This window comes from Gambusia affinis, linkage group LG10 (genome assembly GCF_019740435.1).
Source record: "Gambusia affinis linkage group LG10, SWU_Gaff_1.0, whole genome shotgun sequence".
NCBI classification, from domain to species: Eukaryota; Metazoa; Chordata; class Actinopteri; order Cyprinodontiformes; family Poeciliidae; genus Gambusia; species Gambusia affinis.
In genome coordinates, this window is record NC_057877.1 from 5,594,721 (window position 1) to 5,621,066 (window position 26,346).

Below are 26,346 nucleotides of genomic sequence, written 5' to 3' on the forward strand. Positions count from 1 at the left end.
TATTTTATCCATCCATTCATCCATCCATCCATTTTCTGTTCACCCTTGTTCCTAATGGGGTCAGGAAGGTTGCTGGTGCCAATCTCCAGCTACGTTTCAGGCGAGAGGCGGGGTCACATGGACAGGTCGCCAATCTGTCAGGGCAACACAGAAACAGACAGGACAAACAACCACTCACACCTAGGGAGAATTTAGAGAAACCAATTAACCTGACAGTCATGTTTGTGGACTGTGGGACGAAGCTGGAGAACCCACCATGCACAGGGAGAACATGCAAACTCCATGCAGAAAGACCCCGGGCCGGAAATCGAACCCAGGACCTTCTTATTGCAAGGCAACAGCTCTACCAACTGCTATTCTATTCTATTTGGGAATTATTAAAAACACTATCTTTAGGCATAAAAAATCTCCTTCTTCATCGACAACAAGCATTCAGACTTTAAAACATGTTGCTTAAAAATTAATTAGATATAGACAAAAGAATCTAACAAAAGATAAATCTACAAAGCAAAGCTGAAAAGTTGCATTTAATATCATGTAATGGCTAAATAGGAAATAGTAGATATAAAGAACATAACTAACTAGAACATTTCTGAAGAAATTTAAAAGGGGAAATATCTGGGATTGCCTTGTGCCGAAGATCCCGTCGCTCACATGAACACAAGACAAAGTAAGAGAGTTAATCTATTAAATAGACTGGAGATGAATAAACTAAAAACATATTTTATTGTCTTTGTGCGTTTGCTACTTTGTTATGACTGTTTTATATATATATATAATATATTATTAAATTAAATATAACTCTTTCTAAGTTTATAATATAGATTTTTTGTGTAATTTTTGTCCAAGTTGACTTAAAAGTTGACCGATGAAAATGTGGGCCGATTGATATGTGATACATTACATTAACTTTTCTATGGCAGGCCCCAAAATACAGTCTTGAACATGAAAAAGAACAGTGCAGTCTTATAAATCTCTGAAGAAAAAGTCATTTTCATGGATGTTTTAAGGTTGTTGTTGTTTTTTTTTTTTTTTGTATTATTTTATTGTAACCGGGTTAGTTAATAGAAAACCCCACAGTTTTTTTTTTGTTTGGTTTTTGTTGTTTTTTTGCTCCTTGCCCTGGTTCAGTCTCCTCACCCATTGGTGGCGGTAATGCAACAAACTGACGTCTGACAGAAAACAAGATGAAAAAGAAATAGCAGGAGGAGATTGCTTAATTTCCCCCTCTGCCATCCACCTGTGGGGTATCACCCTGAGCAGAAAGCCATGTTGAAACCCACCACAGTATGTACCTTTGTACCTTTGCCAATTTAAGTATTTTGGTTTTAGTCCATAAAGAGGGGGACACTAATGCTAATAACTGACATATACCAACAGAATTATATATCACAATTGCCTGCCATACAGGTAACTTTCCCATCCTTTTCACGGAAATAAGTTAGCGGCCAGACGCAGTCAGCTTCCAATAGGGGAACTAAAAGAGTCACAAGTCTTATCTCAGAGGGAGTTTTTTATTTATTTATTTACTTATTATCATTATTTGTTTTTGTTAATCTTCAGTTTAAAGATATGCTAAAGAACTGGGGAGCCTGGCTGGGAAAAGAAAACGAGAATGACCAAGTTAAAGAAAAACGGCAGCGTGTTGGTGAAAAGAGGAGGGACGATAACCCGTTGGTATATGACGAAGAAAAACAAACATATATTGCCGAAAAAGATGCTGAACTATCCCAGCTTCTTCAAAAAACCCGCAGTTTATGTGGTAAGTTAGCTTATAGTAGCAGAGGGTGGGCTTTTACATTCTGCTCTCTGTTTCTTTTACGTGCTCGTTTATTTTTCTGTAGACTTGAATATGTTTGACCTTTTTTTCCCCTTGCAGGCTCCATATTTAACTTTGCCAGCAAAGCTTCTAAGACACTGACGGAGTCTGTTGTAGAAACGGCACAAGGCCTCAGGAAAAGCTTGGAGGAGGGCAAACTAAACGAGTTTATAGACAAGGTGAGAACTCGTTGTCCTTTGATTTTTGTTTGTTTGTTTCTTTGTTTGTTGTTGTTTTTTGTAATAATTGGAGGAATAACCTGCGATTTATCCTCCTGCCCTCAGACCATCCTGGGTGATTTTCAGAAAGAGCAGGACAAGTTTGTTCTTGAGAGACAACCTAAAAAAATCGGCATGTAGCCGCTTTTATTCAACAGTGATTAGATATAATGAAATATGTGACGCTACATGCTAATGTAGGGTTGGACGGTATGGCTGAAAAACGTATCACGATATAAGCGTTTCATATAAGTCGATATTGATGATTATTATTTTTTTTTTAGTTTTTGTTTTATTATTATTTAAATATCTTAAATACAGCCAAACTGGTGGTGTAACCTTTCCTGGTTTAGCGACAGTTTTCACGCCAAGCCGTGTTTTTTTGTGTTTAAGCAGCCATGATGGTGGCAAAACCTTAAGCTGCTGCTTCAAGTTACTCAACAGGTTGTTGCCAGGTAAAACTGGTTACCTACAGGTTGTTGCTCTGTAACCAAAGAGTGAGTGAGTTGATGCTACCAGCCTTGCTTAGCTCTCTCTTTTTTTCATATGAAATCTAACTGATAAAAGTAACAGTAGGAATGAACGTATAAAGTAACAAAAAACTAGGAACATTAGTATCCATTGAGTCAAATAGAAGATTTTCTCTGACCCCTGGGATGATCTTGATTTATTGCCGCAGCAAGCGGCACCCGTCTGAAAAAATGCGAGATGCTGCATAATTGATCCTCATAACGCGCATCCCAGGTTCGATCCTCTGTACGCGCACCGGTCCGAGGAAATTTGATGCTTGGGCGGTCCGCTGCACTAGACCAATCGTCATTTAAAAAATCTCAATGAACATTGATCAGTAGGAATGACGTATAAAGTAACAAATTTTTATTTGGCCCTCCGTCCATTTGACTTTGACACCCCTGATTTAAAGCAACTGTAGCAAGAACTAACTGGCAACATTAGTATCCATTTACTTACCGTCCTGTTTTGTCTTGCACTGGCGTTTTCAGCTTCGGACTGCCGGATGGTCTGGAACAATCTACGGTGTTATTCTGCCGCATTTCTCCACGAAGCTGAAGTTGGTTTCCGATTCCAGCTTCCGATTCGGGAAAAGGCTAAAGGGCGATTCAGCCTAATTTTTCCACTACCTCCCGCATCTTTAATCGACTCCATTTTAAAACCTACAACACCTAGACTCTTCAAACCTGGACTGGATTTTTCTGCCCTAATAGCAGAATATTTAGAACCATGTTTGTGATTTGTGAAACTTTTATCTGATTTGTGAATCTTCAATAAAGGTTGATTTTACCACTTTTTTTTTTGCTCCAGCTCCAAACTAAACTTTTCAAACAAATTTAAGTAATGACAACATGAAATAAAGTCTGCTAGAGCCACAAAAGCTTAAAAACACTAATACTGGCCCAAGTTCACCTCTCTTCATGCTCCATTCTTTTGAAGATATTTGAATATATTTCTAAACTTCATTCCCAAATGAAAAATTGGGGTTTTTCAAAATTTTTAAATCCATCAATAAAAGACGGATTTACGTTGAGGCTTTCCATACATCTTCACTGGAGTTGCTAATAAATATGGCCATTATCGTAGCGTTTTTATTAAAAATGGCAGCCTGTATTGACAGTCGAAATAACAAAGGTATTGTTTGTAGGCCTGCCTGTGCCACCGTGGGTCGGCTATGATGAAGAAGACGTCATACAAGAGCAAATCTTAGCTCTCTCAGCTGTCGGTACCGTCATAAAACTTCAACAGTATATCATTGTGATTTAAAAAAAAAACCCAGATTAAAATAAAAATAAAGAACTGTAACCCTGTTGTGTGATTTCAACGGACGGCAGGACAAAAGGAATTTTTTACGAAACCCTCCCGCTGGCGTGCAGTTTCACTTCGACTTTGAGCAAACGCATCCCGTCGCCTTGGCGATGCTGGAGGAAGACGAGCTCCTCAGGAAGATGCGGTTCCATCTGGTCCCCAAAGAGTGAGGATGCTTCACTGGTGGCCTACTGTTCAATATTTGTAGTGTTTTATTTCAAAGAAGAAGAAAAGTGAATGGAGTATGTTGTCTTTTCTTAATATTTTCTTGGGTTTAGGATGACGGAGGAAAACTTCTGGAGGAATTACTTCTATCGAGTGTCTTTGATTAAACAATCGGCTCAGCTCACAACTCTGACGGCACAGCAGGACTCAGAATGCCTGGATTCTGATCAGACAGGTACAATCCACCGACATGTACGGCTCGTATTTTGTTTTTTAGTTTGACTGGTTAACATGTTTACCTTTTGGAACAGTATCCAGTATCATACGCATATTCCTTAGACTTGAATGTAAATTTTTTTACATTAAGACAAGACATTTGAGTTGTTTTTTTGTTGTTTTTTTTTTAACAAAAGTGTGTTTTGCTCTATCATAATCACATAATCACCCAAATCCGAGTAAAAGCCAAAGCCAAAGCAACCTTTGACAGAGGAGTTCAAAGCGTGGTCTGGGGGGGCCATTTGCGGCCCCCTGGACTGATTTCTTGCAATTCAAGTTGCTAATGCAGAAGGGTATTATTTTCAGTCAGAGTGAACTCGTTACAAGTTCAAAGTCTTACAGTAGAAAATGTTGACAACACAAAGTATTCGATATAACCAGGTTCTTAACTTTTTGAATCTACGATAATAACACGTCCCCTTCCAACAAAAAAAAATGGGACTTCTTTACCCGTTTAATGTAGTCTCATTTGGTTGATGAAGTTGCTAAAACAAAAATCAAAATATTTTTTTATTTCTCTTTTTTTGCCCCCAAATAATTTGGACTTGACGATAAAATTTCCTGTTCTCCATTTCACTTACAGTTCAAACGTCTGGATATACTTTGATCTTGCAGATCTGGGTGTCTGTTAATTGTCTTTCCTAGCCGCTGAAAGTCTTTCCTCCTTTATCGCGTTTTCCTCGATCAATGGAGAAAAGCACCACCACTTCATAACGCTCCCACTGGAGTGATGTGTTCAGGGTGACGTGCAGCTACGCTTCCCATCTGGAAAGTGATACTTTAGGTCTCATCTGGCCAGAACACCTTCTCCTACATGTTTTGTATTTTTGAAAAAGCAAAAACACTCACAGTTTGACGTCACATTTCTTCCAGATGTAGTTAAGCATCCGTGCTGTGCAGATGCCCAAAAACCCTCACAGAAAGAGGTAGTTCATAAAAATTTTTTTCAAAGCGTGAACACAGCCGAGGCTTTTCTTCGGAAATAACTAAATGAAATACAGCTAATCCCACATTTTGTTTGTGCCAGAGAATGTCGAAGGGAAGATCTCCACCAGGCTCCCCGTGTCTGAGTTTGTGATTAATGCTTTAAAGTCGTCCACGATTAATGAGGAGGAGCTGCGCAAAACGGTTTTAGACAAAACGGAACCGAAAAAACACGGTAAATCTGTGGCTTCAACCGGAGCATGAAACATTTCTAGATGTTTTTGTCTAGAATTCAGTCATTTTACTGCTTTTCTTTTCTCTCTTTGTTGTTCAGAGGTCATTCCTGAGTGGGAGAGAGAGCTGCAGGAGGAGCTGGAGGAGTACGACGTGTTGGCCGACGCCGAGATCCACGATGAAGCCTGGGACAGAGAGATCGAAGAGATGCTTAACGAGGAACTGTGATAACGACCTCACCAGCATCACTATGATAAACGACGATCACATTAGTTATCCTGTAAGAAGTCTAGAGTTACCGTCTAACGTCCTTTGTAAGGCCGTGATGCGACTATCAGAAAGTCCTAACCTGGTTTGGACAGTAAAGCTCAGGAAGTTGTTGCTGTTTCACTTTCCTCCTTTCAACTCGAACCTGAAACCGCTTGCGTTCTGATGGAGTCGCTGTGACTAATTGGAGACACGCTGTGAGGTGTTTTACCCAGAATTCCCTAGCTGGGCAAAAGCCCAAGAGTTAGGACAAGTCAGCAGAATTAGCAGTTTTTCAAAAGAGCTTATGTTTTATAAGCAATAATATTATTATTAATTTGGTGTTAAGAGATGAGCGTTGTTTTCTGCCACGAAGAATAAATCCGATTTTTACTTTTGTGTTGAACGTCTCTTTTATAATATATTTGCCACCAATGACAAAAACTTAACATTTCTGCAAAATTCCCCATCTGCACAATTGTTAAGTAGCGTAAGATATGTAGTATTTCAAAAGAGTAGAAGAAATCTTTAACAATAATATTTGTTGTTAGTCTGTTGCTAAGATATGAGCGTGGTTACCACGAAGCAAACATCTGATTTTTACTTTTGCAAAATTTACCAACTGTAAATTTCTTGTGTCTAAGCAGATTAGTATTTCAAAAGAATTTATGTTTTTTAATAAGACTTGTTATTAATTTGGTATTAAGAGATGAGTGGGGTTTTTTTCTGGTAACGAACTGCCACGAAGTATAAATCATATGTTTACATTTGTGTTGCACATCTGTGTTATAATATATTTACCACCAATGACAAAATAAAAAGGAAAAAAACATTTCCACTTTTCTGCAAAATTCCCCAGCTACACAATTCTTGCTAAGTAGTATAAGACAGATAGCATTTCAAAAGAGCAGAAGGAATCTTATGGGGGTTTTTTTAACACAGTATTTTTTTGTTAATCTGTTAAGAGATGAGCACGTTTTCTGGTAACCAAGTGCCACGAAGTAAACATCTGATTTATACTTTTGCAAAATAAAAAATTAGAAGGCAGAGCATTAATATTAGCATAAAGAGTAGCACTGTTTGGCATCCCACTAGGGTACTGCCTTGCAGATCAAGGCAGAGCATTAGCACTAGCCTTTTCCCTAAAATAAGCTTTTTAGCTATTTTTTAAAATCATTTAATAGCCATGTTTAGCACACTGAATGGAGAAAGTCAATGTAAGGCAGTGTTTCTCAATTCCAGTCCTCGGGCCCCCCGCCCTGCATTTTTTTAGATCTTTCCCTTCTGCCACACACCTGGATTGAATCTTTGGGTGTTTAACAGGGTCCTGCAGTTCTTGGTGGCTGCAGAAGACGTCATGCAATCATTTGAATCAGCTGTTCTGGTGTAGAGGCACATCTAAAACATGCAGAACAGGGGGGCCCGAGGACTGGAATTGAGAAGCACTGATGTAAGACAACATGCTGGTGATACTCCGCATGCCACTGGCAGCATTTAGGCTAACATTAGCATTCTGGCTAATTTTAGCTTACTTTAGCATTGATGCTAATTTTCAGCATCAGAACCACACTTTGGCAGGCCCCATTTAAATTTCTGCAGAAGTTTTCTAGTCATTAGTTTATTTGCCTCTATTTTTAAAATTTATTTCCAATTGTGCAATATTGTGTCAAATGAAAAATCTGCAGACTACGCTAATTTATTTTTACCCAACTAACTGATTGACAGAATAACCAATAGAACAATCCATCTGATGAATTTTGTAAAAAAAAAATAAATAAAAAAATATCAGTCAACTCCTTAAATTACTTTTTTTTTAATCACTCCTATAAAAGTCATTGATAACAAAAAAAAAAAGATAGAGTGTAAACTTGTTCAGGATGGCATCGTTCTCCCTCACAACAAGAAAGCATCTTCAAGTCGCTTCACACCGAGCAATAAACACAACTTTGGTAATGTACGGCCTTTATTTCACTGTAAACACAACACAAAGTGCCACACAAACTCTTTAGACAAGAAGCCGCTCATCAGGAGGTATAGAAAAGATGTAAACAGCACAATTTGGATTTCATCAGCATGTAAATCAAAATAGGACATACACAAGAATGCACATTTATAACAAGGAATTTGTACAGTCCTGCGTCCAAGGCATTTTATGTGTGCAGCTTCTTTTTCTTTTCTGATCAAATTGTTAAAAATGACTGTTTCAATGCATAAAAACTCTGAAGATTTATGTTTCTATTGCTTCTTATAAACAGAAAGTTACACCACTGAAGGTTTTTTTTAAATTATTATTTTTATGATCACAGTCAGAAGGTAGTTTACATACTCCACAGTGCGTCGTCGTTTAGTCCTACGGTGAGACTTCTCTTTGTTTAGAATGTATGGGCAGTACACAATTCAGCTTTTTTAGACGCTGCTGCTTTCAGGCTGCTGCAACTTAGCAAACAGGGACATCTCTGAAATGATAATTAATTTCAGTAATTCAGTTCAAAAGTGAAAAATATTTCATTATACCGTCGAAAGTATCCACTCGTTTGGCATCAGACATGGTAGAAGCTATACCAGCTGCAAATACTTCTAGGAAAGCTTTGAGTTTAGGAGGAATCCACTATTTCCACAATGGTCTTATTTGTGAGGTCGGACACTGATGTTGGGCAAAAAGCCCCGACTCACGGACTCTGTTCTGATGGATCAGAAAAGTGTCCTTCCAGGTTGAGGTTGTGGCTCTGAGCAGACCAGTCGAGTTTTCCCTCAACAAACTCAGTCATCCGTGTCTTTATGGACTTTGATTATCCCCTATTTTGCAGGCATAATTGAACATTAGATGACTATCTCCAAACTGTTCCCTCAAATTGACCAAAATGTCTTAGAATGCTGCAGCATTAAAAAAGTTTGTTCTGAAGATATTACCTAAAGTTATTTTTGTTTGATTTGGTAAATGTTGAGGGGGGTGAGAAAGCGGGGGTCAGTTTGACCTTTCATGACCTCTCGAAACATTTATCAATATCTTTAAAACGGTCGCCGCACAAATGAAAATTTGTTTCTGCACAAATGTTTATTTAATTTGAAGAAGGTGGAAGGGGGAACAACTTCACTCAGGTGCTTGTTTGCCTTTTTCGACCACATTTTTTTCTTCCAATCAACTTTCCATTGACTTTCAATTCATTTGAAATGTTTAAGATTTGCTTGAGTTTGGAGTTTTTGCTAGCTTTTAATTGTCACTATCAAAACTAAATGTCGCCAAGTGTCTAAAGAATCTACATAAAACACAAGTTTCACTTTTGAATTAAGTCACTAAAATCAGCTAACTTTTTGATGTCATCCTGATCTGTCTTACAAAACCACACTAGAGCTGCATCGGCAACTGGCTTCCACATTTAGTTCAGCAACATCTAGACGTCTTTGTTAGCTGTGAGGCAGGAAATGATGTCTAAATTAATCTGGGGGTCTAAAGTTACTCACCAGCCCTTACAAGAACACGTGGGTATAAACCATGGATGGATGGGTAGTTCTTGTTTCAGGCGGTGTTAACAGTTGCTGCACGTCTCTGTCTTTTAGTCCGACTTTTAGTCGACACATTTGTAAACATGGAAATGAAAAACAGTCGGCTTGATTCTTGCATTTTTACGTGAAGAAAAAACAATCCAGCGCGTTTACCTGCTACATTGTTGCCATTAAAAAAAAATAAAATAAAATACTAGTCAGTGGTTTTAAGGCATTCGACTGTAAATCGGCTATTTTTGTAAAGCCAAAGTTTGACCAATCGGAGCGGCCTGAGCTTGTAAACGAAGATATTACAGCGTTTATTCTGGACTGAACAGTGATGCGTTGTTGCGTGATCACAGTGAGTGTGTTTTAAGACACACACATCTTCAGTTTAAAACTGATTGGCTATTGATAACCTCCCAACGATGAGACCTTAACTCTTTGGTTCTAACGTAATACTTTAGACTTCCCTTTAAATAACGTGACACAATCTATTCCCTTATTTGAGAACAAAACATAAAAAGCATAATAAATTGCTGTTTTTTTTTTCCATATATCATCACACTGCACATTGGAAAACTGAGAAGGATAGAAAAATAATAATTAAAAAGCAGAAACTGCTAGGTATGACTTTACAGTCAGAATGTGTGATTGCGTTAGCTGGAGGGTGAATCAGAATTATCGGGTCTATGAAGAACAGTAGCCAGCACAGGACAGGGATCTGAGGCCAAACCATGATGATGATGAGGAGGATGATGACGGAGAAAATGATTATGTGAGTCCAATTTCCTCCAGCACGCTGCGAGGGGTCTCTGCATCCTGTAGGGGGGAGAGCGGTGAGAAAACACTGAAACCACGGTGCCCCCGCAGTAAAACGTTCCCTAAAATCGGGCCCATCTTTTTCTTTCTATTGTCAACAGTTCAAGATTTGAAATGCAGACGTCAGAGGTTACTGTGACTCTGCAGAGCTGTGCACACGCGCTCGTACGGATCAGCTTGTGAAAGAAAGAGAAGGAGAGACACTTACTTTGGCGTCCTAAAGCAGCGATCAGCACAAAGGTAAAGAGAGGAATTTCATCAGAGCAGTGAGACAGAAAATCGACTTCACACAGAAAGAGGATCTAACGTTTCATCTGTAAAGACGTTACACTTTGAGAGAAGAAAGCTCAAACTCTGTAACTACACCACAGAGTGTAGTTACAGAAAAGTTCATGTTACACAAGAACTTTTCTAAAAAATTTTTTGTTTTGTTTTGGTTTTTACAGCATGTTGTACATTTATGCCTCTTAAACCTTTCCCATATTGTATCAGAGTAGAACTACAAACTTCAGTATATTTTATTTTGGATTTTATGCGACCGACCAGGCGTCAGCTAACGTTCCAACCCAGACAGCCATTTTGGACTTTTGGTCCAGCTACATAAACTTTGTTTAAAAACTACACGAAACCAATGAGCTTATTTAGCTTTTGCTTATCAAAAATAGTTTTATATTTAAAGGAAAGAAAAGCACTTTTATTTTTTTGCTTTTTTTTAGGTTTTAACATAAAGTTATCAAACTGTTTTTGCACAAAAGGAACGCACAAAACTTTTCAATTGAACGTAATGTTTTCAATCGAAAATAATTCTTTTAAAAAAGATGCAAACTTTGCAACCAAGACAAAAAAAAGTACGTTTTTACAACAAAAGAAAAATCCATAGACTATTATTGGTATTTTTCTGATAATGCTGTGTATATATTACATAAAATATGTGTTTTATAAATACTTATACAGTTTAAAATATTAATTCTTTAGCATTTTTGACAAATTTTACACAGAGCCTCAGTGGATGATGTAAAGAGTTACATGTGGCTCTGTGGGTATGGAGTCAACATCTTCTTGTTGGAACGGACCAGTCAAAGTTCAAGTTGGTCTTTCACATAAAGTACAAATAAAATAGAAGTCTGTCATCTCATAAAATATTTTTAAAAGTTTAAGTGGTATGTATATTTCACACAATGTTTGGCACAATTGAGTTTCTTTCAAACACTCGACAAAAAATAGGACTACGTTTCCAAACATCTGCCTGAGTGTTTAAGAAATGTGCTACATGTCATCACAGAAATTTTTTATTAAACGTTTACAAGAGAAAAAAAAAAAAAACAAACTCGCATAATGGTCATAAATGTGTGATTTATTATATATTTTTTTTAAATCAATTGTTGCATCACTCAACTCATCATAATGGTCCAATTATGATTTTTATATTTGTTAGGAGGACACATTTCGGTTGAGAATAAGTGGTGCTTGATTTTTCCAAACAATTTGTATTTAGTGCAAAATAAATTTTTATACTATTCCTCTATAAACACCTTCAGTGGAAATTACATATCTATTTATATTTGATTAGTGATATTTTTAAAAATGTATTTTAAAATAAGAGTAGTGTCAAACAGAAAATAAGAATCTAGATTATTGCTAGTCTTTGCTTTTGTCTCAGACTTATTTTAATGTTACACGTCAAGCCATTATGGCAACAAGTCTGACAGAAACACCCCCCACAAAATATGTAAATTAATAACTTGTTTTAGATTCATATGGATTTTAACATGAATTAAAATGACAAAAACATGTTTTGTGATCCAAAAAAAAAACAAAAACCCTCTACATCTGTGAATAAAATAACTAACATTAACCTCCAGTCTGTGTTTCAGTAGCTTCAGAGTTAGCATGACCGTTCAGTGAGCTGTTGTTTATTCATTTTTTAAATATTTTTCTATAATTGCAAACACTTCTGTTCTGAGAGCAAATAGAAGACCGAAACACAGTGAAACTCCCTGAATGGTTGTGCTGCCGAATCTCCAACAGGGGGCAGTGTTTCCCCACAGAGTGACGGGGAGCTGCGCAGGCGGGCAGAACAAGCGGCTCCCGTGACCAACTGCGCTAACGTGTCCTATTTAACCAAAAATCAATTAGTTTGATTCTTCTTCCAAGAATGTCGCCAGTTAATTAACCAGGAATTTCACTAAAATTTTCAGTCAGAGCTTCTCAAAAAGAAAAAAATGGAGCAAAAATGTCTAAGAGGAAAGTGAGCTTCATTAAAAAAAAAAAAAGACACAACGGATCATGACGACACAAGATGCAAACTTTGTTCTTTACAGCAAGAAAAATACACAAATGTTCTACATATAGAAAGAACAAAAAATTATACAAAATTTAGCAGACCGTTGACAGACATGCAATAATGCTTCAAATAAACAATTGTAATAACTACATGAATATATTAGCTCAATTTAAAAGTGGTGTTTTCTTGTTACAGAGGAGCAGTTAAAAAAAAATTAAAAACAAAATAAAAATCCACCACTGAATTTTAGTTGTGGTTAACTTCCTGGACAACACTTTAGCCCGGCTGTCATGTTTCGAGTGGAATTGAAAGTGAGACCGACGATACGCCCCCGAACAAAACGTCAGGTGCTCAGAGGCCAGAAAGAAAGGTACCAGGCACCGAGAAGCGCGGCATGCAGGGCGGACAGCAGCGGCAGCAGCGGCAGATGGTAGCCAATCAGTACACAGGCACATTAAAGTACTCATGACGGGGCTGAGGGAGAGAAAACAAGACAACACTCAGTGGTAACAGACTCCACCGCATTCACACTCTGCTCCTCAGCAGCAGGACATGCAGGACACGGAGCAGCAGGAAAAATGCAGCATTTAACTTCATTCCTTCCTTCGTATTAAATTATCCGTTCAGACAAAGAGAGTCACACAATATCCTTGTCTAAATCATGTTTCAGGGTAAAGTGGGGTACCTTAGCTTAGCTTTAATCCTAGCAAATGTTTTCTTGTTGCTTAAACGTTTGTCAGGTTACAAACACAATCTTTAATGCGTTTCAATGGGATTCAATGTAATAGCCTGAGAGTAAGTAGTGATGAATTGTGATTTAGAGTAAAAACAACAACAAAAAAAAGTTTTAATATTAACTGGTCTGTTTCTGTTGGAAGGTGAACTTTGACCCTTGTCTTTATACTATAGTCACTGGTCTCCATTCCACTCAGTGTAATACTACTAACACCAATTGGCTAGACCTGTGTTCAATTAGGTCAGTCACTTTTAAGGGGGATGAATATTTATGTACTTATTTTATGTGAACTTTTTTATCATTTGGCAGAAATCTGTGTTCAATTTCACAATTTTTATGTTTGCAAAAAAAATTTAAAAAGCCAAATTTTTTCTTTTTTAGCATGATTGATTTGTCTACAAAAATGTAAAGGGTAAAACTTCTAAGGTGTCTGTGAATACTTTTTACAGACACTGTACATTCAATATCATGCAATAACTGACTCTACAAAAAACAACATATAACAGAAAAATTACTTTGTACAAGACTCAACTCAACAGTTGTCCTGCTGTCGTATATTTCTATACAAGTCCAGATTAATTACATTGAAGCTTGTGGTTGTAATCTGACAAAATGTGAAGAAATTAATATTGTAATACTTTTGCAACAAAAGTAATTGGCGTGAAATCAGACATTATGAACATCTTATAGTTTGCAATGCTTTAACTCCGTCAGTGAGTTAGTCCGTTGTGCAAAGGTAACCCAAATGTGTTCATATATTATGTTGAGCAGTGGAAAGTGGCAGTAACGATGCCAACGTAAACATAAAAAATAAACAGAAAGACAGATTTTTGTTCACAACACAACTGTACATTGTGAACAGTGAAGACACCACTACCAGGAAACCAGGAACGGCACTAGAAACTGAGCTACAGACAGATTCTTAAACTGTAAACAAAGACATACAAACAAAAACAAAAAAAAGAGAAAAACCTACAGACTCTAGTGGTACAGACAGCCTATACCCACAGACACAAAGTATTCACCTTAGCTGGCCTAATTCTGGAAAAGACCAGAGGCTTCTGATGCCATATTTGGGACCATCACACCTGTGAGGCAAACATTTCCATAAGGACAAAGACCGTTTGATCAAATCTACCAACCTACTCTACAACTCGTCTAGGGAATGTGCTCAAGGGAAAAAACAAAACAAAACAAAAAAACAGGGATCCAATATGGACCACTTCAACATCTACGCCCCGTTCATCTCTTCTCAACCCATCTCCGGTGTCTGCCACTCTGAACTGCTCACAGTCCTCTGAGGCTTCATTAATCCTAAAGAATATCTGCCCGCTGGCAGCAAAGGAAGGCTCAGGTCTCGAGAAAAATTTAATTACAGCCCTATCAAAATAGCTTCCACCAAATCCGCTGTGGTATGTTTTCTAATTACTGGGCTATGTCCTTACTAATGCCTAGAAACACAAGGTCCAAAATAAGCCCCAACTGCCCCTGCACTGTTTTAGCCATGCAAGGCTTGTATTCTGATTTCTCAACTTCATTGTAACAGTACTGCTTTAAAAACTCCAGCTGTGTACCCTGATTACTACGCTGTGCTGTCGAGCAGATTGCTGGTTAAATTGTTTTCCTCTTGTATAACTTGCAGCAACAGGAGGTCTTCTTTTAATGTGGTCTGACTGCTGCTTTGATTATAGAACAACCATAACAAGAAGAGGCACCACAATAAAAAACAATTTATAGATAAATGAGCTTGGTTCTTTATTGGATTATAGATTTTTTGTTGTCGTTTTCAGGTTTTATATAATGTTTAACCCAGTAGAGAGCTCAAATTTGTAATGGTGCAGCACAAGATAGGTAACTTAATGTTCTACTTCAAGGATTTCAGGGTCATGAGCTGGGTTCACTTCTTTCCAGGGTGTATGGTCATTGGGCAGCTGATATAACTCTGGACTTCCAGACTGAAATCACAAGTAAAAGAACTGCATTAAAAAAAATCTACTCTGTTGGAAAAATAACAAATGTTGTCTGGATAGTTTTACCCTCTTCTCTCTGTCTTAAAAAAACAAAACACTTTTCCAATTGACTTTCAGTAAGAAGCATCTTTTTGAAATGAAGCAGTGATTATGTAGCCACAGACATTATCAAAAGTCAAACTTATTCCTGATGACTTCAGAAGATGTGGTCCATTTGTCAATACGTCCACTTATCTGAGATTGGGTAGTGGGTATAACAGGTTGAAGACTGGATCTTAAACATCTTAAGACATTCCCAGGCTAGCAGCGATACATGGACTCCTCGGTAAGCACTGGGTTCAACCCAGTTAGATGTTCTCAGAAAACAAGGTATCTTGTTCAGAAAACAAGGTATCTTGTTCAGACGCTTAATCTATATCAAAGGACTCATTTTAATGTGGTGGGGCAGCAGCTCTAATCTGAGTTCCTTTGCGAAGTGTCTTTACGAAGGAAGCTGCTCCTGTTCTTTGTGCCATGATCCATATCTCAGGACGATAGTCCTGCAAATCGAGAGCTTTGCTTTCTGGCTCAGCTCCTATATCGCAAATACAGCAGCAGTGCCTCTAGACAATGGCCCAATTCATCTTTTCATCTTCTGACCCATCCCACCATTATCAATGAACAAGACACCTAAACGTTTCTGCTTGATGTAGATACTGACCCCCAGGCCATTCCCCTTGTTCAGGTCGAGATCCACAGCCTCAGACGTAGGCCAGGAGGAGTCAACTCTCATTTGGCAGCTTCTCTGTGAATTTTCCTCGTGCACTCTGAAAGTTTGGCTCTCAAGAGACCAACAAAATTCATATAGTTTGGAAAAAGCAATGACGAGATCTTGAAGTTTCCAAAGCAGACACAGTCCTCTCCACCTGTGTATCTTGATTCTGGCCCATGAATGCCACAGACAGCAGCGGGGACAAGGTGGAGCCCAACATGCATTAAGACCAGCATGACTTTATGCTGAGGTCCTTAAACCTTAAAGACCCACCCAGTATCCTATAGTCCTATAAGGTGTTACAACAAGTGCAACTGGGGGACAAAGTCCTAAGTCTTCTAAAACCACAAAACCTATTTGAACTGGACAAACTTCACCAGCTGTGCAAGGGTAAAGATATAGTCAAGTGTGGCATGGTCAGGACCAGTTCAAGTTTTGTGATGTTGAAGAGTAGGAGTGAGTCCACTATTTCTAGCTGGTATCTCTCATCTTTACACAACCAGCTTCTTACCAGTAAGGTGACATTCTAGACTCTTCTACCAGGAATTAGTATGCCAAGGCCAATGTCATTGCCAGCCAAGCAGCTTGAATGCACTGCAATTCATTATTTACTACCCTGATTTCCATGCTTTCTAAAAAAAAACATTTCAGTGGCTGCAAAACAAAAAGACAAAGTATGACTGTTTTTAAATGTACTGGTCAAGAAAGCTTAAACATGGGCACCCGAGACCCTTGAAATGTAGGCAGGAAATGAGAATGTGTAGTGGAAAGAAAATGAACACGTCCATCTTTTTAATTCTATAATTTGATATTGCAGATTTTGAGGATCAAAAGTAAAATAATAAATCTGGGACCAAAACATAAGATGTCATAAATTTAAGTATTTCAACATAATTTCCCTGTTCAATAATCAGAAAGCTAAACAATTTTATTTGCTGCCGTCAGTATAAGAAGAAAAAATAAAAACAAATAAAAAAATTAACCCAGGTCTCCACAGCTCCACATTTAAAAAACCAAAATCAACATTTATAAATATTAATGTTCCAATTTATCAGATTTTCAACTCTTCTTCAAAAGTAAACTACAAAAAGCTTATCTTGAGCCGAAAAGCGTTGGATTATATTTTAATCTCTGTTAGTAGGGCTGCATGTGTGTATGGAAAAATGTATAGCTGTGTTCATGCCAGCTAAAACCCTCTTAGTGCTGATGTATGTTTTGCTCAGAATTAAGAGACAGTCAGACTGACAGAAACGCATGCAATCAGAAGTTCACGGCACGCAGAGCTGCAAAAACCCATGCTGACTGACTTCACCAGTCTAGTTACCAATTAAATGGATGGAGGCACAGATAGGCCTTTACAAGATCTCCTCATTTGGCAAACTTCCCCAGTCTTCACTCTGGCTCTATAAATACAGAATTGAGCCAATCAATTTTTTTTCTGCTCTTTTCAGGGTGATTGAAATGGACATCTTGTTTTCACCCCACTTCTAATATCAGACACCATCCCACTGATCTACTGTATACACTAAAAGGGAAAGAGCTGAGCAAGAACTTACTGCGACCCTCTAAGGATCAGGTCTGTGCACAGACAGACCGGCTGTCTGTAAATACACAGACGGCTTCACCATTGTGTCCTCTGGCATTTTGGCAATTGCCTGGCAGCAACTGCCTCACAGAGATAGTCACAACGGGTCTCATTTACGTTCCCCAACACTGGATCCATGAATATGTTACCTAACCATTTCACTTCAGTTTTGTCCAAATTCTTAGTTGAATTTGGTCCAATTTGTAAAATTGGAGACATCTTCGTGCCCCCAGTTTTTATACTTTAATGTACAATACTTTCACAATGAGATAGAAGTGGTTCAAGATAAATGACTAAAGATGAACATCTTTAATTCATGCGCAGTCCATCAGGAGGATGTTTGTGTATTATTGGTATATTTTAAGCTAGTAACATATTGTGGGGTTCTGTCACCAAAAAGCTAAACCTGTGTAGCATTTTGCCACCGTGTATAGAAAAGAGTGTCCCTGTCTGCTCTCCAAATAACACTACTTTTCTCTGGTGGATGTTAATGGGCTCGTCAGCAGTGACCTGATTTCCCTTCCAAGAACTCATTAGCCGGGGCCTTTTGGAGCGCAGTCTCACCAAATGCTGAAGAAAGACATACAGCAAACCCATCAACCTGCTGCCTAACTGGTTACATTCATTGTAAACTGGTTTATGTCAACAGTTTATTTGTCATAGCAATGCTTCTTGGCAATAAATCTTAAACCGTTGGATATTTCACCCTAAATAGTGCCACAATTTGTATGCAAAATGCATTTGTACAGCTGAGTTGTGGGTTAGGCTCATGAAAAGCTTGTCAAATCCATCTAGATCATGCCAAACAGCTTATTGGTGGAGGCAGTGTGATGTTATGAGGCAGCCTCTCCCTCATTGGAAAAAAACAAGGCTTGTCATCACTGGAGGCAATCTCTATGCAGAGTGATATCGACATGAAATACCGCAACCATTAGCAATTCCATTTCTCCACTGATAAGCAGGGTCCATGTTGCGCGATTATCAGACATCTTAGCCAAAATCTCTTGTCGTGAAAGAAAATCTCTGGTAATGAGCTTGAATCTGTGGTCAGTGGACATTTGGTGTTACAGATATGTTGAGAACTGATTAGGAGCTTCCATGACCAAAGACGACCGTCGACAAATATCAAGTAGTGTGCGATATTTTATTGGCAAATCGTAAAGTGCGACCTCGTCTTCTTTTGTGAAACCATGACCGCTTCTACGGTTGTCTCCCTTCCCTCCTGCTTCAACTCATCTTTTCTCTGTCCGACTTAAATAATAAATCCATTAATATCCAAAACTTACTGTCCATTTAGTACCATCCCTGTACATCTAGGATTTGGGAGTGGAGAAGATGAAATACTTTGGAGACAGTTCTGCTCTGGCCTGATCCCCATTGAACACTGGAGGGATCCATTCTGGAATGCTGTTCATCTCAAAATGATGAACACACACACAATAAGCTGTTGAACATGTCTTATTTCTTCTACTTCACACAAACAAAACCAAACAAGAGTCAAAAAGCAGAATATGGTGTTTGCAATTGGCAGAAAGGATTTGCAACCCGTGTACTTTTCTCAACCCACAAATGGACTTAGCTTACAAATGTGGCAACATTTAGAAGGACAACACAAAATTTCCCAATGTTTATGCTAAATATGCTTGTCCCTTATCATAGCGAAGTTGGATTATTTTATGGTCAGTGAGTGGGTCGAACATAACTTGGATGCCTGAGAATCTCCACTTAAAGTTTTCTTGTAGTAACACGTGAAGCCTTGATCCCAGAACTACTATGGATGTTAACCTACTGGTGCCCTCTACACATGTGAACAAAAGCTTCGTCATGCTACAGAGTTAAGATTTAAAGGGCATATATCATCATGTTTACATTTTTTATTTTCACTTGTATTTAGGGAGATCTGTATTATTATTTTTTTAAAGGCACCCACGCTAAAGGCAGACAAGAACTTGACCAAAAAAAACAAAAACAAAATTGTGAAGAGTGATGACTTTAGGTGTGAACACTGAACTCCATGGTCATAAAAAAACCCCTGACCCCAAACCACCTGTTCAAGCAAGTTTATTTATTTGATGATTTCTCCAAAAAAAAAAAAATTAAAAAAAATTAAATACTGTGACACCAGGATAACTCTACTGCCAAAGTTATCCTGTTAATGTGTAAAACATAGTGGAAGTGAATGGAAGCAGCTGAGAGTGTCACGTTTTTCATAACATCTAATCAGCCTATGCCTTTCTTGCACTACAGTAATGCATCTTGCTAAATTTTATTCCAAGGACACAGTCTGTCATCTCACTCAACTTGATTATTAACTGAGTAATATTAACCAAAAATATGTTGTGGTGCAATAACATTTCACGCTAGCGCTAAATTTAAATTATAGCTGTAAAATATTTACAGAAAGACCAATTTTAATTTATTTAGGTTTCATATTTAGACAATTTGTAGGTTTTTTGGCTTTAAGCTATGATGATATTTGCCCTTTGAAAGCTGTGACTCCATAAGACATAAGCTTTGCTATGAGGTCAGTATGAAGCAGATAACACACCAGAAACTCTCATTTTCATGTCATAATGCAGGTGTCAATTTTGGCCATTGCTGGTGTGTTAATTCTGATGGCTATAGTCTATCTAGGGCTACTGATCTAAGACTACAGGAAGACCTACATTGAGTTTAACAAACTGTACCTGCAAACAGACGCATCTGAAAGTCTATATTCTGCAAATCACAGCAGCAAAGAATACACAAGCACAGAGAGAAACATGTCAGTTTCAATCGGGATTAAGCGACCTAAATGCAAGAAACATAAAGCACACTGAAGAGCAGGACAAGACAAATTACAAAAAATAAAATGAGGTAATATTTAAGAACCAGAGAGAATTTAACCAAGACTTACAGGAGATATGTGATGGTGCATTTACACCACCACATACATTTGTTTTCTTATGAATGTGTGGTATTTCTATGCCTTTGCACTCATCATGTACAAAGATTGTTAGATTTTGTATTGTTTTTGTTTGGATGATGTACATTGTCATATTTTTGACTTCTAACCTCTTAAAAACTGATATCCTGCAGACAAAGTGGTGGCAGAGCCCTTCCATGGCTTCTCAACAACAAAACTAACAAAGAAAGTAATGTGCTCCAACTGCACTTGTTTTAGGACAAAATCCTGTCTGATGTCATGTAAGAAAGTGAATTTTCAACCCTGACACGTCAGTTTTTCTAGACAGAATGAGTAATTATAATAAGAAAACAATATAAGCACACCGACTCCCATTCACCAACATTTACAGCCTTTCACAGCGAGTTAATGATCTGTATCACTTGCGTCTGCTTAGTAGGCATTAGTCATCGTTTTAAAAGCTCGATCATTTTATTCAATTGACAAACATTTAAAATTTATGTTCAAATCTTAAAAAAAAAAAAAAAAAAAGTAAAAACTATAAAGGGAGTTTATTGTTATTAAGGAACAAGATCTACTGTTACTATCCTAATTAGTAATTTAACCATTATTAAAATGCACCAATGCTACATAGTAAAAGATGCATTTTATTTGTAAAAAAAGAAAAAAAAAGAAAAGAAATTAGCTAAAATGTTATTTTATTAATTTTTTATAATAATTACTGCTTTACCAGTGAGTGCAGGTCTTACCTCCTGCAGTAGGTCCGCCTGCTCGATGGCCTTCAGAACGTTCTTCTTGGACGTTTCCTGAGCCTCGCCACCCAGCAAGAACTCATCCAGAATGAAGTAGGCCTTCTCAAAGTTGAAAATAATGTCAAGCTCACAAACCTGAAAAAAGTAAATAAACACAGTACACGCTGTGGTCATTGCCAAGCTCAACTGGTGGCAGACTTAGGCCTTGTACACATGTAGCTGGGCCTTTATAAAAACAAATATCTCGTTTAAAAATAACATTGTACGCACGGGATCGGTTTCAAAAAAAGATTTTGTCCACATGAACCTGCACAAATGAGAGGGTTCATGAACTTTCTTTTAAACATGCCAAACCAATAGGGGGCAGTGTAGCGTACAGCTAAAACCTCTGAGTCAATCAGATTGCTTCAAAACAACTTCCGGTTAAGAATTAAACATGGCACCAGAAGGTTTTTTTGTGTGGACATATAGAGCAGACTGCTTTTAAAAACCGTGTAAGAATAGGAAGTGAATGAAACCAAAGACGATGTCGATTGGCAATTGTGCCAAATCAGTATGTGGATAATATATTGGTACTTTGTTTGTCACAGACTGCAATGCACAGGACCCCAAATCTCCATTTTCCCATGCACACACACAAACACAAAGTTTTCTCAAATTCCCACTTTGGTCTGAACTTTTATAAATAATCATTTTTAATTACATTAAACAGAGTTTTTGTGTGGCTGAAAGGCCAAAAAACATTAAAATGTGTCTATTTTCCCAGATATCTGGCTACATGTGCACTTTACAAAAAAAAAAAAAAAAAAAAATGAATAAGAAGAAGAATCAATACAACATGAATGGAAACTGAGCAAGAGATCCAAACGCACACTGCCAAAGTATTTATCCAGCAGCTCCACGTATCTGTGGATGATTTCCAGAGTGATGAGCTCGTTGTCCTGGTCCTCTATGGCACAGCAGAAATACAGGCTGGCATATCTACAACACAGCAAGAACACAAAGCGCTCAAGTAAACTTTTACCATATACTATATATATATAAACAACAGAAAAACACAATATTTAGAATCACAATCATCATTACAATCGTGAAGGATATTGGAAATGATCATGTCAGAATTTTCAGCAACTTTAAATAGGTTCTGGTAGGAAGAGATGACTTTACGCGTTACATAGAAGTGTTATACAGTGCAGTTTCCCTTTGCACTGAAATACTGCTGAGAGAGGAGTTCTCAGCCGATATTAAAGATGGCTGCTCATTGTGCACAGCGTGTTCATTAAAACGCCAGAAGCCAGAGGAGGATGCTGAATCAGTTAAGCCCCTGCCACAGTTCCTTATCCCCGATAATCCCAGAGGCTCTCTTTAAGCATGTGATGATTGGCTAATAAAGAAGCTGGTCAGCTGGTCCCCTCCAGCCACAGGGCGGGGCGAGCGGAGGCGGCGAGGGATGATGGTCCGCAGAGTTGGTTTCAGGCAAGAATAAAGGTCTTGCCTGCTTTACGGAAACAAAAAGGCAGTTTCTTGCTTGTACCAAGATCCGTTTCCCGTTATTGATTCAACTCTATAGGGGTTTTCCCTGTGCACTTCATTACTTCTCTCTTTTGCAAGCCATCACATTAAGATGATATATTATAAATAGGATGCTTTCCTTCAAAAAAATATTTCTTACAAGGATTTATGTCCTTTAACGATTAGCTTTAGTAACAATGTACTTCTGATCCTGCTGCTGATTCCCTGAAGGAGCTAATTGCTAAATATAGTCCAGCTGTGCGTAACGTAATCTCAGTATTAATCCACACAAACATTATGAAGACAAAGGAGACATGTCACTGCAAAAACACAAAACATTACCAAGATTTTTGTGTAGTTTTTAGTGCAAACATCTTAGTGCACCTCAAATAAAACAAAACTAACTTACAAGAAACTTTTCAAAAAGACATGGGAGCATGTTGAAAGTCAATACTTACCTAATATTGATGAAAAAGAATGAGTCCCACTTTTAGATTACGTTACAACGTGGAGAAAATGTCTGCCAGTAGAGCTGGAGTCAAGGGATTATTTAGTTAAAACAAGCTCCTATATCTTGCTGAAAAGTGACTTGGAAATAAGTTTTGTCGTATTTCAGGTCCACCAAGTCCACTTCAGTGAGAGTACTGCACTAATTCATAATACATTTATGTAAATATCGAAATACAGTTAACATGTTTCATATCTCTCAACCTTTCAGTGCAGGTTGAATCTTACTCATAGGGGATGAAAACCCGCTTTTCCATTTCAATTTACTCCGTGCGCATTCAGAAAACAAACTTAAATCGAGAATTTGAGGCGAGACTTAAAAACTGGTGTTCATAGACACACTCCATCCAGTCTGACTGAGTCTGAGCTATTTCAATAAGGAAAATGGGCAGTCCAGAAAAAAAAACAGCAGTGACAAAAACCCTTTTCATTACTTAACTACAGCTCGTAAATAAACCTGTCTGCTTAGGCACCTTCAGTACCATGTTAATCTGTTCAGGCTGGGCCACCCAGCCTCACCAATAGTCTGCCTTCTTGCCCGTTGGCACAGCAACAGGATATAATGAGGGGAAAATGATACTCCTCCTATTTGTAGTCTATTCATGATGGTTTTAGCTCATTGCTGACAGCCGTTCCTGATCCACCTGACCGAACCGCATAACCAATTAGTCAAAGAAGGTTCAGACAAGATCGGGTTCTTGGACAAGCCCAATCACCACCCACCTCTTATAAACAATCTTTAGGTCTCTCCACTCCAGAAAGCTGCACATTTTAGGCTTCCGGGCCAACACTGTCTGCACCAGTTCTCTGGTGATCTTCTTTTTCTCTTTGTCAGACAGAGGCACGTACCACTTCTGCAGCCGGAGCTTGCCTTGACGACTGAACAGCAGCATGAACTGCATCTGAAATGAAGGGATGACAAAACAAGAGATGTGAATGAAAAGATGAGAGGAAGGAGTGGGCGGCGAGGAGAGTCAGTCGCACAATACGACAATAAACATGCATAAAAAAAAGAAGAAAAAAAAGAGCTAATCCTCTTTATGTGAAGGAGAATGAAGCCATTCTGGTTTTAACAAGTTATGCCAAATTAAGAATGTCGACATGGATGTTGTTATGTTTAAGATGTCAATCCATAATTCTACATTTCACTAAAAATTACATGAAGACTATGGATTATTATAAATAACACTAGATTGAATTAAGTCCTAAAAATAAGCAAGTTATTTATAAAACAGATTTTAAGTATTTTCCAATCAAGACTTTGAAAAGCTACATTATAGCATTTCTGTAACTAAAAATTATTTTATTGATCTCATGTATTCTTATTTTCTATTAACCTAATTTATTGGGGGCAGGTGGGATTTGAGCTGTGAGCAAAAATTAAAAAAAATATATATATCAATTAGTGTGTAATGAATCAAGACATATATTTATTTTTGTTAAAGTATTAAAATAAATAGCATAAATATAAATATATTAAAATTTCTTCATAATGGAGTTGTGAAAAAGTATTTCCCCCCCTGACAAATGTCTCTTTTTTTTTCTTTTTTTTTTTTTTTGCTTTTGTGTCACACATTTAAGATCAGAAACAATTCCTGATATCAGACAAAAATAATCTGCTTAAAAATACAAAATTGATTTTTCAAAACATACTTTCACTTTCTGATAGGAAAAAAAAACAAAAAAACAACTTATCCAAACCAACCTGGTTCTGTATAAAAACATAAGTTACTACTCACTTGCTATCTAACTGCAAGTAATTTTGCAAAACTAATCACTAATTTCCCCTTGGCAACAGCTCCAATCAAGCATTTGGGAATCTTTTTTAATGAATTCTTGGAGTAATTTGGGTAAACCCGTCCTGGGAAAGTTCAACATTCTCCCACGCTCTCTCCATTTGCAGACAATGGAGTCTCTCCAGACTGACACATGTCAATGACTTTGTTTCCCCAATTGTTCCGGTTTTTTTTTTTGTGGTATTTTTTGCATAATGAACTATTTGCAAATTGCATTTTGTCTTTACTCATTGTATATTTGTCTGGAAATAAAATATGCCTGTTAATATGACCAGCTTAAAGTTGAGAGAGGAAAAAAAAATAGAAAAAAACCCCCCGGAATATGTGTAAACGAAAAATAACCTAGATATTGGGGCAAAGCCACCCGTGTCTTTCAATTGTAGTGACGTCTCTGGAGGCAACTACAGCCACCAGGAGGAGCAGAAATATCAATAACTAATGTGACCTAAATAAATAAATTAATTCAAAAAATGTATTTTTCTTGTACAAAAGAGTAACATGCTATAAAAAAAGTAAAAAAAAATAAAAAATTAAAAAACTGTCTCACAAGGTTACTTCTTATGTATACTGTTTTCAAAACGCTCTATTTTAGTACATATTTAATTTTTACCTAAAGAGTTAAGATAATAATCCCCTAAAATTAACATGACACATTCACGGTGTTTCTATGACAAAGTCGTTTTAGCTGCCAAACTATTCGGTCAATTATCACCAGTTGGTTAAACATCATCATACCGTTATGAACACAGCGGAGCGGAAGTACCATTTAAGGGTGTTATTCTCCGGTTAGCACTAGTTTTCACGTCAGCCACGCCGTCTAAAACACGATATTCCACCCATATTTTTAAGCCTTTTAATTTCATATTCCAGCAACACAGCTTTAAAGCTACTCACCATGAATAACTGCACTGTATTTCCGTCTGAAGAGATGAGCAGCCTCACTTCCACCATATACCATATGCAGGTGAAACCTCCCTCTCGATTGGCTACCGACAAGCTGGTGATGGCTGTGATTGGCTAACACGTGTCGACAGTGCCCGCCTTTTAAGCGCTTTTATTCGACACTCTAAATCTTATTGGATGCTTCTGACAGCAATCAAATCACGATTTTTCGCTAATGAGAACTTAAAAGCATCAAATTTCAAATCAAAAACCCCGGGGATAAACATTACTTTAAAAAAAAAAAAAAAGTAATGTCTTTTTAATGTAGGACACTGACAATGACATTTTAATTAAGCATATATTAAAGGAAAAGGAACGAGAATCAGGTCTGCATCGACTAGTATTTAGGTCAGCTTGGAGTCTGTTGTGAATGGGTGAATCTCAGATCCAACCGATCCCAAATCTACAAGTTTCTATATACAATAATGCAATAATCTGTGACAAAAATCAGTGGAACAGTAAAAAGCAATGAAAAACTGGTGTCAGAAGAGAGACACTTATTACACTAATAAGGACTAGTTCACTGATTCCTTTGAAAATTAGGATCTTAGCTGATAATTAAACTTAGATCACAATAACAAATGTGAACTCTGATCTCATA

The 26,346-nt window shown here is 37.6% G+C and overlaps 2 protein-coding genes across 8 annotated transcripts; one reads left to right on the plus strand and one right to left on the minus strand.

Moving 5' to 3' along the window:
* Window positions 1–1,325: 1,325 nt before the first annotated feature.
* On the plus strand, window positions 1,326–6,093 carry LOC122838450 (synapse-associated protein 1-like). Of its 3 annotated transcripts, XM_044129100.1 has the most exons (10): window positions 1,326–1,410; window positions 1,564–1,762; window positions 1,880–1,998; window positions 2,104–2,170; window positions 3,695–3,768; window positions 3,882–4,021; window positions 4,134–4,255; window positions 5,170–5,222; window positions 5,326–5,455; window positions 5,555–6,093. In XM_044129100.1, exons 1-10 carry the CDS (start codon window positions 1,354–1,356, stop codon window positions 5,680–5,682), a joined length of 1,089 nt encoding a protein of 362 aa, XP_043985035.1. In that variant the 5' UTR covers window positions 1,326–1,353; the 3' UTR covers window positions 5,683–6,093. The 3 variants fall into 3 exon arrangements, with proteins under 3 accessions (XP_043985035.1, XP_043985032.1, XP_043985033.1); XM_044129097.1 differs by lacking the exons at window positions 2,104–2,170; window positions 3,695–3,768 and having other exon boundaries at window positions 1,337–1,410; XM_044129098.1 differs by lacking the exons at window positions 2,104–2,170; window positions 3,695–3,768; window positions 5,170–5,222 and having other exon boundaries at window positions 1,339–1,410; window positions 5,324–5,455.
* Window positions 6,094–7,547: 1,454 nt separating this feature from the next.
* On the minus strand, window positions 7,548–25,807 carry LOC122838451 (AP-1 complex subunit sigma-2). Of its 5 annotated transcripts, none has more exons than XM_044129102.1 (6): window positions 25,698–25,807; window positions 23,731–23,909; window positions 21,861–21,969; window positions 20,986–21,123; window positions 10,214–10,222; window positions 7,548–10,005 (listed from the first exon to the last, which is right to left on the minus strand). In XM_044129102.1, exons 1-6 carry the CDS (start codon window positions 25,752–25,754, stop codon window positions 9,958–9,960), a joined length of 540 nt encoding a protein of 179 aa, XP_043985037.1. In that variant the 5' UTR covers window positions 25,755–25,807; the 3' UTR covers window positions 7,548–9,957. The 5 variants fall into 5 exon arrangements, with proteins under 5 accessions (XP_043985037.1, XP_043985038.1, XP_043985039.1 ...); XM_044129104.1 differs by lacking the exons at window positions 7,548–10,005; window positions 10,214–10,222 and adding exons at window positions 12,290–12,763; window positions 20,019–20,049; XM_044129101.1 differs by lacking the exons at window positions 7,548–10,005; window positions 10,214–10,222 and adding exons at window positions 14,046–14,113; window positions 20,019–20,049.
* Window positions 25,808–26,346: the final 539 nt, after the last annotated feature.